Source organism: Oncorhynchus nerka, linkage group LG9b (assembly GCF_034236695.1).
Source record: "Oncorhynchus nerka isolate Pitt River linkage group LG9b, Oner_Uvic_2.0, whole genome shotgun sequence".
NCBI classification, from domain to species: Eukaryota; Metazoa; Chordata; class Actinopteri; order Salmoniformes; family Salmonidae; genus Oncorhynchus; species Oncorhynchus nerka.
Window position 1 is genome coordinate 6,515,561 of NC_088424.1, and position 12,393 is coordinate 6,527,953.

Consider the following 12,393-nt stretch of genomic DNA (forward strand, 5'->3'; position numbering starts at 1 on the left):
TCTGAGCGCAGCCCAATCCAGAAATCTGGCAGTGGGTTCCGATAAAATTTTCACAGTACTGCTTGTTGCAATTTAGATGAGGCTCTCTTGTTCAGATATCAGTAAGTGGATTGGAGCCAGGGCATGAGAGAGAACGAATCCAGTTGTTTGTGTGATCTGTTTATGGAAAATACCTGCATAATTGCGCACCCAACTCAGGTGCGTCGCTATATCACATTTGACATTGTCCTTAAGCTTGAGTTCATTTGACACACAAAAAAAAAATCATACAATGATGGAAAGACCTGTGTGTTGTCCTTGTTAATACAGACAGAGAAGAGGTCCAACTTCTTAATCATAGCCTCAAATTTTGTCCCGCACATTGAATATAGTTGCGAAGAGTCCCTGTAATCCTAGATTCAGATCAGTCAGCTGAGAAAAAAACATCACCCAGATAGGCCAGTCGTGTGAGAAACACATCATCATGCAAGCAGTCAGACAAATTAAAATTATGGTCAGTAAAGACAACTTTAAGCTCGTCTCATTTAAAAAAAAAATTGTCAATACTTTGTCCCTTTGATAACCAGCGCACTTCTGCATGTTGAAAAAGTGTTACATGGTCGCTGACCATACCATTGCATAGTGCAGAAAATACACGAGAGTTCAGGGGCCTTGCTCTAACAAAGTTAACCATTTTCACTGTAGTGTCAAATGTCTTCCAAGCTGTCAGACATTCCCTTGGCAGCAAGATCCTCTCTGTGGATGCTGCAGTATACCCAAGTAGCGTCGGGAGCGACTGCTGCACGTGCATTACCACTCCAATATGTCTACCTGTCATGGCTTTTAAGCCATCAGTACAGATGCTAACATGAGCAGCAGCTACTTTTAACTACATAGTGGAATTCCCACGAGAGTAACGGTTAATGTGATTGGATGTATATTATTTGACTAGGCTACCTGTATTTGACATAGTGTTGTTATTTCGCTAAACACTAGATAGTTTCATTTTATTTTTGGTAGTAAAACGGGGCTACTCGGGCGAGAGAGAAAAAACCTCACCCAAATGTATAGCCCGTTGGGAAATATAAATGGACTGTTTGAAAATGTTTGGGAATACCTGCTCTAGAAGATGCATCATGGGTGACTACAACTTTAATTTAAAAAATGATGTGTTTTTACAGCAATGACGGTAATGAGAAACATATCCACAGACTATGTTTTTATGTAATAAATATTATAGTTTAATGTAAACTTCAAGTAGCATAAATATTATGGTTTATGGACAAACTACAGCAACAATGTTTAATTTAAAAATAATAATAATCTAAAAGCAAAATTTGCTAAAAAATTACCAGAGAATTTAATCTGGACACATTTGGGTAATAAGAATCTGAGGTGAAAATGTACACAATTCAGGAAAAAATATCAAACGTATTTAAAATAAGACACAAACTAGGCATCTTAGTCTTCAGAATGATAGTTGATTGTTTCCAACTCAATTTGTTACTGCAAACCGCTAACAATTAAAATCGGCAAAAATGACAAGTTAATTAGTGGGTGATGGGATTTCAGAACCTTGGGTCAGGGGAACATCACTGCGTTTCCTAATCTGATCGTGGTAGTGGAGTGGTAGATGCCCAGTCTCCCTTACGGCTCAAATCAGGCATCTACATAGTACATACCATAGACAAACATAATTCTCACACACACACACACACAGAGAGAGAGAAGTCAGCTCAGACAGATCCAGCTCAGACGCCCAGCTCAGAGGCCCAGCTCAGAGGCCCAGCTCAGAGGCCCAGCTCAGAGGCCCAGCTCATGAGCTCCATCAGCAGCAGGTTGGAATTTAGAATGGGAAATGAATGTGTTTATTCAACAAATCCTCATATTGCATCGATTTGTTTCAAACTAAAACATATTGTTCCGGTATTGGAAAGCATGTATATAGAAGGGAAAGATGCACATACCTATGCCATAAACTGGCATTTTAACCAAACTCTCTCTCAAATGGTACAACAAGTCCGTGTTAACAAATACAATTCCCAATTAGGAACTGAACTAATTGTAACCATATAGCCAAGCGTGCTTGCGGCCTTGCCTAGATAAAAACCTAGCTGTGTAGAAAGAACAAAAGCCGTGTATGATGCCACAGGTGGCTAATGTGCTGCATAGATTGTCGCCAACGCAAACCACAAATTGGTTATACACCAAACACAGGTATGATCTTTCACAGTCAACACCCTTGGGTGATGTACCAACAGACAAAAACTGGGTGTCCACTGTCAGTCACACCTGCGTGACAGTGCCGAGGGTGGCAGACAGAAGTGATGAGGGCTGGGGAAACGATAACATGTCAAGATGTCCTCTTCTCCAATGCTAACTAAGCCTTAATCATACATAAGTCAACGGGGGCTAATGCTCTCACTTCCTACTGCACACATTCAAGCCGTTCCCGGTTGTCACGGTTCATTAAATTTGTCTGTAGTGGAGGACCACTTACAGGCCTCGAGAGGCTCTGATATTAAACGGATACAGACTGACTGTCAAACTGAAAGACTCACTCAAATCCAGCCAAGGCATCTTTATGAGAGATGAATAAAGACCCCTTAGTCAGTGATGTGCAATTGGACTTGGGAGAGGGGGCTCAGTCTCCTGACACTATAACCAAGTGTAGTATATGGGCAATGTGGGCATCATTGCTCTAATCCTTGAAAGTAATGAAATCAGAGAGAGAAACCGGGGACCCTAAATATTGACGTGTAAAGCGATGCACACAGGGGTCTTGTCACGACAACTTCAGAAGTGTCCTCTCGAGTAGCCATAGTGGGAATGAAAACATTCATATGAACTTGTTTGAAGTTCAAGGGGTCAGGTAGGTCATAAAAGCCAAAATAGCCTTCAAAAATAGGTTCAAACATGAGGACTCCTGCTCGGTTGACCATTTCAGGGTTTGTGACACCCCAGTTTAGTTTTAGGCTTACATTGTAAAACACCAAAATAAAATGTAGCCTATTCACTGTAAGGATACATATTTACATAACAGTAGTTAAAAAGGGTATGCACCTTAAACGGTGACTCAGACTCCCAGAGTAGAATACTTCAAAAGTGTAGAACAGGGATTATCCTGTTTGATTCTCTCTGGTGAAATAACAGATCACAAGGTCAGAGTTTGGGAGAGCACACAACAGGGACTTGTCAACATGCTACCTGTCCTCTTGGACAAACAAAACATTGGGACCTCAGCATCTGGCAGCAACATGCAAAAAGCTCCAACTCCCAAATAGTATTTTTCTGGAATAAATATTTGTCATCTTGGTGTTGTGAGAAATATAATTGGAAACAGTGACTTCGGAACCCTCATAAATCCTTTCTGAATATATTTCAAATAACTAATTCATCTTTTTGGAATAACTCGATTGACAAAAAAATACAACTTCGGAAGAGTGAAATGAAAGACTCAAATAAGATTCTTTGAAGGAGCACACCTATCTAAAATTCCAATGTTTATTACTAATTTAAATGGGAGGAGTATACAAAGAGTAAGACAAGTTATTGGAGCCGCGGCGATAACTTGAGGAAGTCCGATACTTAGGATGGCATCCAAAAGCTAGGCGTCCCCTTTCGGACGCCTGTCTCACTGTGCTGTTACTGTACCCTCCGGTGGACAAGACCCCAAAACTTGAAGTGTCAAACTGATATTCTTGTAGTCCCTCAAGCTTCCTTCAACACAAAGTCTCCAGCTACATGTATCTCAGAGGCAACCATAGTCTAAAGCACAAAATATATATATATTTTTTTTAAACTTTCCACCGAGAAGCACAAATACAGTGTTCCCTGCTGATATGAAACACACCTCCGCCTGCCAGTTCAAATATTTCCAGGGCATGTTTATTGGATATCTTTTAGCCCCCTCTACTGGTTACAAAGAACAGTTTCAGGGACCCGCAATAGTGAAACATCACCCCACCATCTACACCCTGTCAGGTTTAGATTTTCCACCTTTACGTAACCTTCTCCATCACCCTGATTCATAACCACCCAATATCCAGAAATGCCAGGTGGGTTCGGGCGCTGACCACAGCGGATGGTCGGGGGGCCGGAACATGATTACAAATCATTTGTCAATGGCAAATTGACCGCAAGAAACCGAAACAGATATAATATTTGCATAAAACAATCATATCAAACCTTGCTTAAACAGATTTACAAAAATAAAATCACTTGGAGATGATTTCCTGGTGTTCTCACAGTCTTATGTCTAACAATAAAATTGTAAAAATCGAAATGTTTTTTTGCTCAGAAATAAACAAATTAAAACCTGCAGGCCGCCAGTTAGAAAACCCTGCTGTAGAAGTACCGTCCAAGTGGAAATGTAGTCCTCGTCAACTACAGGAAATGAATGAGAGAAATGGGCTACCTAGAAAATAGTAATACATGTACAGTATATAGCAAACAGCTAGACCTGTCTTGCAGGGTCTGTTGCAATCCTCTCTAGTAGCAGGAAGTCAGACAGGGAGTCTGAGTGGCTGACAAGCACACAGGTTGACAGACAGAGAGACAGTAGCTTGACCGACAAGGAGACAGAGACAAAGACAGATAATTCAGCAGACTGAAAAGCAAGTCAATTGAAAAAGAGGCAGACCTGCAGTCTAGTAAATAGACAGGCGAATGGATGGATGATTGGAGAGAGGCGTAGGCTGTCAAGAGTAACTCACGTGGCTTCTGGCCCCATACGTGCAGGTGTAGCTTCCCAGAGGAGTAGTAGATGAAGCCCAGGACCAGCATGGGGCACAGGACGAACAGCAGCTTGTGTGAGGGCTTCATGGTGGTTCTCAGTCATTCACATGGCACATCACCTACAGGACAGATGCAGAGGAGGAAAAGGGAGTTGAGGATGAAGGAGTCAGTGTTGTGTGCAAATAGGATGACTGTCTGTGAGAAATCACTTAGGCCAGGGTTCCCCAACTGGTGTGTTTTATTTGCCCCCCCAACCCCAAGTTCTGAGCAAAAAAATGGTTTTATATATATTTAGCATTTTCATTGTTGGACATAAGACACCAGGATATCAGCTCCAATTGATTTTACATTTTGGAAATCTGTACAAATATTCCCATACATAATAAAGAGACATGTGATCATATACAAAAAGGTAAGCAAGGATTGAAATGATTTCATTTGAGTAAAACATTATATCTGTCCAGGCTTCTTGCAGTCAATTTGCAGAATAAATTGTTCCTGCTCCCCAACATCCACTCATGAAAAATAAATGATGATCCCTGGCTTAGGCTAATGTCAAACCTTACCCAATCTACTCTTGGGCTCTGCCCAAAGAATGTAAGAGAGGCATTGTAATCTAGAGCAATGCTTTTTAAAATATTTGTTATACGGCATTTTTTCTCTAGATTTCAGAAAATGGCAGTTACAGGTGTTCAAACACGCAAAAATCTCTGCCCCACCTAGGGACCTCCCCTCGTCCGTACATAGCGGCGCCACAACCTTGTTAAAAAAGAAATCCTCGGGAGAACATTTTCAGACAAGATAGAACTGCCAAAGGGGGCGGTGTTGCAATCTACTGCAAAGATAGCCTGCAGAGTTCTGTACCCAAACAATTTGAACTACTTTTAAAAATCCACCTCTCTAAAAACAAGTCTTCCACCGCCTGCTATAGACCACCCTCTGCCCCCAGCTGTGCTCTGGACACCATATGTGAACTGATTGCCCCCCATCCATCTTCAGAGCTTGTGCTGCTAGGCGAATTATCAATGAAAATTATCAATGAACCTACCAGGTACCTCCCCAAAGCCTTAAACACAGGCACCCTCATAGATATCATCCTAACCAACTTGCCCTCTAAATACACCTCTGCTGTCTTCAACCAAGATCTCAGCGATCACTGCCTCATTGCCTGCATCCGTAATGGGTCAGCGGTCAAACGACCTCCACTCATCACTGTCATACGCTCCCTGAAACACTTCAGCGAGCAGGCCTTTCTAATCGACCTGGCCGGGGTATCCTGGAAGGATATTGATCTCATCCCGTCAGTAGAGGATGCCTTCCTAACCATCTTAAATAAACATGCCCCATTCAAGAAATTTAGAACCAGGAACAGATATAGCCCTTGGTTCTCCCCAGACCTGACTGCCCTTAACCAACACAAAAACATCCTATGGCGTTCTGCATTAGCATCGAACAGCCCCCGTGATATGCAGCTGTTCAGGGAAGCTAGAAACCATTATACACAGGCAGTTAGAAAAGCCAAGGCTAGCTTTTTCAAGCAGAAATTTGCTTCCTGCAACACTAACTCAAAAAAGTTCTGGGACACTGTAAAGTCCATGGAGAATAAGAACACCTCCTCCCAGCTTCCCACTGCACTGAAGATAGGAAACACTGTCACCACTGATAAATCCACCATAATTGAGAATTTCAATAAGCATTTTTCTACGGCTGGCCATGCTTTCCACCTGGCAACTCCTTCCCCGGTCAACAGCACTGCACCCCCCACAGCAACTCGCCCAAGCCTTCCCCATTTCTCCTTCTCCCAAATCCGTTCAGCTGATGTTCTGAAAGAGCTGCAAAATCTGGACCCCTACAAATCAGCCAGGCTAGACAATCTGGACCCTTTCTTTCTAAAATTATCTGCCGAAATTGTTGCCACCCCTATTACTAGCCTGTTCAACCTCTCTTTCGTGGTGTCTGAGATTCCCAAAGATTGGAAAGCAGCTGCGGTCATCCCCCTCTTCAAAGGGGGGGACACTCTTGACCCAAACTGCTACAGACCTATATCTATCCTACCATGCCTTTCTAAGGTCTTCGAAAGCCAAGTCAACAAACAGATTACCGACCATTTCGAATCTCACCATACCTTCTCTGCTATGCAATCTGGTTTCAGAGCTGGTCATGGGTGCACCTCAGCCACGCTCAAGGTCCTAAACGATATCTTAACCGCCATCGATAAGAAACATTGCTGTGCAGCCATATTCATTGATCTGGCCAAGGCTTTCGACTCTGTCAATCACCATTTCCTCATCGGCCATCTCGACAGCCTTGGTTTCTCAAATGATTGCCTCGCCTGGTTCACCAACTACTTCTCTGATAGATTTCAGTGTGTCAAATCGGAGGGTCTGCTGTCCGGACCTCTGGCAGTTTCTATGGGGGTGCCACAGGGTTCAATTCTTGGACCGACTCTCTTCTCTGTATACATCAATGAGGTCGCTCTTGCTGCTGGTGAGTCTCTGATCCACCTCTACGCAGACGACACCATTCTGTATACTTCCGGCCCTTCTTTGGACACTGTGTTAACAACCCTCCAGGCAAGCTTCAATGCAATACAACTCTCCTTCCGTGGCCTCAAATTGCTCTTAAATACAAGTAAAACTAAATGCATGCTCTTCAACCGATCGCTACCTGCACCTACCCGCCTGTCCAACATCACTACTCTGGACGGCTCTGACTTAGAATACGTGGACAACTACAAATACTTAGGTGTCTGGTTAGACTGTAAACTCTCCTTCCAGACCCATATCAAACATCTCCAATCCAAAGTTAAATCTAGAATTGGCTTCCTATTTCGCAACAAAGCATCCTTCACTCATGCTGCCAAACATACCCTTGTAAAACTGACCATCCTACCAATCCTCGACTTTGGCGATGTCATTTACAAAATAGCCTCCAATATCCTACTCAACAAATTGGATGCAGTCTATCACAGTGCAATCCGTTTTGTCACCAAAGCCCCATATACTACCCACCATTGCGACCTGTACGCTCTCGTTGGCTGGCCCTCGCTTCATACTCGTCGCCAAACCCACTGGCTCCATGTCATCTACAAGACCCTGCTAGGTAAAGTCCCCCCTTATCTCAGCTCGCTGGTCACCATAGCATCTCCCACCTGTAGCACACGCTCCAGCAGGTATATCTCTCTAGTCACCCCAAAACCAATTCTTTCTTTGGCCGCCTCTCCTTCCAGTTCTCTGCTGCCAATGACTGGAACAAACTACAAAAATCTCTGAAACTGGAAACACTTATCTCCCTCACTAGCTTTAAGCACCAACTGTCAGAGCAGCTCACAGATTACTGCACCTGTACATAGCCCACCTATAATTTAGCCCAAACAACTACCGCTTTCCCTACTGTATTTAATTTATTTATTTTGCTCCTTTGCACCCCATTATTTTTATTTCTACTTTGCACATTCTTCCATTGCAAATCTACCATTCCAGTGTCTTACTTGTTATATTGTATTTACTTTGCCACCATGGCCTTTTTTTGCCTTTACCTCCCTTATCTCACCTCATTTGCTCACATCGTATATAGACTTGTTTATACTGTATTATTGACTGTATGTTTGTTTTACTCCATGTGTAACTCTGTGTCGTTGTATGTGTGGCGAACTGCTTTGCTTTATCTTGGCCAGGTTACAATTGTAAATGAGAACTTGTTCTCAACTTGCCTACCTGGTTAAATAAAGGTTAAATAAAAATAAATAAAAAATAAAGAAGTCTGTTTTAACAGGTAAAGCACACCCTGCTCGTCAGCTACTTACAGCTACTTACAGAAACTGCAATGGTTGAAAGTGGTCAACACTTTTGTAGTTAAAGATTATGCTGAGCCAACACCCAAACTAGGCTAATCATACAGTATAGTCTTGTGAGAGAGACGTCTCTTAATTTCCCAAAACATAAAAAAAGGTCTCATTCTCTCCATAACTGAGGTAATATTATCCAACTTGCTTCCTCTAACATCGGTTCCCTTGTTTCCACTGAGACAAAGGAAAAGCCCCTATGCCCTGAGATCTGAGCGTAGCACCGAAAAACAAAGAAATAGTGACTGGATCTGGATAATGAAACCATTCCTTTAATATATTCTACAATATACTGTGCCATGTCCAAATTACCCCGGGCCCAAATGTTAAGAAAATATAATCCAACTTTGCAAATGTTGTCTCACCTGCAAATTCCAATAATCTTCTTTATCACTCACAGAACCTGTCGAGACACATTACACAGCTTGGATTGTGGGAGTGACAATTCATATTCCATTTCGCTTTCCTTTTCCCTCTCTCGCAGAACAGCTAAGGGTTTGCGCAAACAATAGTCTTCAAAATCACTGCGGAGCAAAGCAACTGCACTGAGCTGAATTAGTGTTGAAATATGATTACATTACTTCTCTTTACAGGGACCACTAGAAAAGCAATGGAGCAGCTGAAAAAGTAACAGATGACGAGGGGTTAAAAGCAAAGGCATACTATAGGACTTGAAGATTCTACGCCTGTGACAGGACTAATCATAGAAAGATTACATTCAATAAATCTGTGTAACGCGACTGACACACACGCTTTTGTGTTGTTTCTCAAAGACAAACAGTCAAGTCAAAGCAATACACTGCCCTAGGGCAGTGGTTCCCAAACTTGTATAGTCTCGTACCCCCTTCAAACTCCAGCTGCGTACCCCCTCTAGCACCAAGGTCAGCGCACTTTCAAATGTTTTTTTTGCCATCATTGTAAGCCTGCACACACACACACACACATACACTATACGATACATTTATTAAACATAATAATGAGTGACCCGGCTCGTGGGAAGTGACAAAGAGCTCTTATAGGACCAGGGCACAAATAACAATGATCAATAATTTTGCTCTTTAGTAAACCAGCTTACATATAAAACCTTATTTGTTCATCGAAAATAACTCACCACAGGTTAATGAGAAGGGTGTGCTTGAAAGGATGCAAATAACTCTGCAATGTTGGGTTGTATTAGAGAGTCTCAGTCTTAAATCATTTTCCACACACAGTCTGTGCCTGTATTTAGTTCATGCTAGTGAGGGCCGAGAATCCACTCTCACATAGGTGCGTGGTTGCCAAGGCAGGATACTCTGAGCGCAGCCCAAACCAGAAATCTGGCAGTGGCTTCTGATTTAAATTCCATTTCCACAGAACCGCTTGTTGCAATTTCGATGAGGCTCTCGTTCATATATTGGTAAGTGGACTGGAGGCAGGGCATGAAGGGGATAATGAATCCAGTTGTTTGTGTCATCTGTTTCAGGAAAGTACCTGAGTAATTGTGCACCCAACTCACTCAGGTGCCTTGCTATATCACATTTGACATTGTCCTTAAGCTTGAGTTCATTTGCACACAAAAAAAATCATACAATGATGGAAAGACCTGTGTGTTGTCCTTGTTAATGCAGACAGAGAAGAGCTCCAACTTCTTAATCATAGCCTCAATTTTGTCCCGCACATTGAATATAGTTGCGGAGAGTCCCTGTAATCCTAGATTCAGATCATTCAGGCGAGAAAAAACATCACCCAGATAGGCCAAGCGTGTGAGAAACGAATCATCATGCAAGCGGTCAGACAAGTGAAAATGGTCAGTAAAGACAACTTTAAGCTCGTCTCTCAATTTAGAAAAAACATGTCAATACTTCGCCCCTTGATAACCAGCGCACTCCTGTATGTTGTAAAAGCGTTACATGGTTGCTGCCCATATCATTGCATGGTTCAGAAAATACAGAGTTCAGGGGCCTTTCTTTAACAAAGTTGCCAATTAGTTATATTTCAGATGGTGTCAACATAAATTGTCATGCACTTTGAAGTAGAATGTCCATTTAAAGTCACCAGAAGTGACCTCGCAGTCGTTCTACATAAAATTCTTGCCAACATCCTAGGGGAAACACTGATTTTCTGCTCTTAGAGGGGTTGGCTGACAACTAGTGGTGTAACGGAGTGGTTGATCTGTACGTATCACCCCCCGCGGTTCAGCACGCATGTGAACCGCGGATCAATTGCATAGTTTAACCATCATAATGTGAAATAGTTTTACTGCCGCTGTTACTTTTTAAAGTAATAATTCCCTAAATCTCGATGCAGAGTTGCAGTGAAAAGATAAAGACAAGACAGATGCGTGCTGTGTTTTACTTTTAAAGCAGTTGTGTGTACTGTTCACTTGAGCGGGGCATGTTCAATCCATCCTTGATGCTCGCGTTGCAAAAAGCAAAGAAGACAAAAAAGAGCAGTGACAGCCATGGCTAGCGGAGGAGCTGAAGAACTGGAAAAGCCTTCCGCTTCATTTAAGTCTCATGTATGGGAGCATTTTGGCTTTCCTGTCAGATATGGAATGAGGGTGGTGGACAACACCATTACGGTGTGTAGGCATTGTGCCACAAGAAAGCTGTGTGGATCATGAAAATACATTGAGCATGGCCACACAATTAAAGCGTCATCACCCTTGTGTGTCAGTGACGGGAGCCAACTCAGCCAAGAAACAACAACTTCTCACCGCGGCATTAAAGCAGCCCTTTGCTGCAGAATCAGACCGGGCCTAAGCCATCACCAAATCTATTGGGATGTTTATCTCTGCAGACATGAGGCCATATTCTGTTGTGGAAAACAAAGGGTTTAAAAATATGGTTAAAGTGATTGAGCCACGCTACGAAATCCCCTGGCGCACCCACTTCAGTATTAAGATCGTGCCAGATCGTTATGAACAGGAAAAGATCAAAATTGACAACAAATTATCCAAGGCATCCTCTGTTTCCCTCACCACAGACGGCTGGACCTCCAGGGCAACGGAAAGCTACGTGACTGATCACGACACAACATAGGAGTGGGAGATGCGAAGTCTGGTGTTACAGACACACCCCCTCTATGAGATTTACACAGGCACAAATCTGGCACAGGTACTTGCTAGCAGTAGCAGAGTGGAAGCTAGAGAGTAGAGGTCGACCGATTATGATTTTTCAACCGATTATTGGAGGACATAAAAAGCCGATACCGATGAATCGGCTGGTTTTTTAAATGTATTTGTAATAATGACAATTACAACAATACTGATTTAACACTTATTTTAACTTAATATAATACATTAAAAAAATTTATTTAGCCTTAATAAATAAGTTTTAGGTTGTAGTTATTATAGGAATATTTTCCTCTATACCATTTGTATTTCATATACCTTTTGACTATTGGATGCTTTTATAGGCACTTTAGTATTGCCAGTGTAACAGTATAGCTTCCGTCCCTCTCCTCGCTCCTACCTGGGCTCGAACCAGGAACACATCGACAACAGCCACCCTCGAAGCAGCGTTACCCATGCAGAGCAAGGGGAACAACTACTCCAAGTCTCAGAGCGAGTGATGTTTGAAACGCTATTAACGCGCACCCGCTAACTAGCTAGCCATTTCACATTGTTACACCAGCCTAATCTCAGGAGTTGATAGGCTTGAATTGATAAACAGCACGAAAGTGCTGTTTGAATGAATGCTTATGAGTCTGCTGGTGCCCACCATCGCTCAGACTGCTCTATCAAATCATAGACTTAGTTATAACATAATAACACACAGAAATATGAGCCTTTGGTCATTAATATGGTCGAATCCGGACACTATCATCTCGAAAACAAAACATTTATTCTTTCA

General features: G+C 42.4%; 1 protein-coding gene across 5 annotated transcripts in view; it reads right to left on the reverse strand.

Annotated features, from left to right (window-relative positions):
* LOC115114194 (CMP-N-acetylneuraminate-beta-1,4-galactoside alpha-2,3-sialyltransferase-like) overlaps nucleotides 1–12,393 on the reverse strand; it is a 101,030-nt gene that overhangs the window by 73,074 nt on the left and 15,563 nt on the right. For 4 of the 5 annotated variants that reach the window (XM_065013312.1, XM_029642255.2, XM_029642254.2 and 1 more), the window contains one exon: nucleotides 4,695–4,835. In XM_065013312.1, the coding sequence (XP_064869384.1) occupies nucleotides 4,695–4,803 (109 nt within the window). In that variant the 5' untranslated portion in view covers nucleotides 4,804–4,835. Of the gene's footprint in view, nucleotides 1–4,694; nucleotides 4,836–8,925; nucleotides 9,014–12,393 lie in introns of those variants that run through there. The other variant, XM_029642256.2, reaches the window with a different exon arrangement.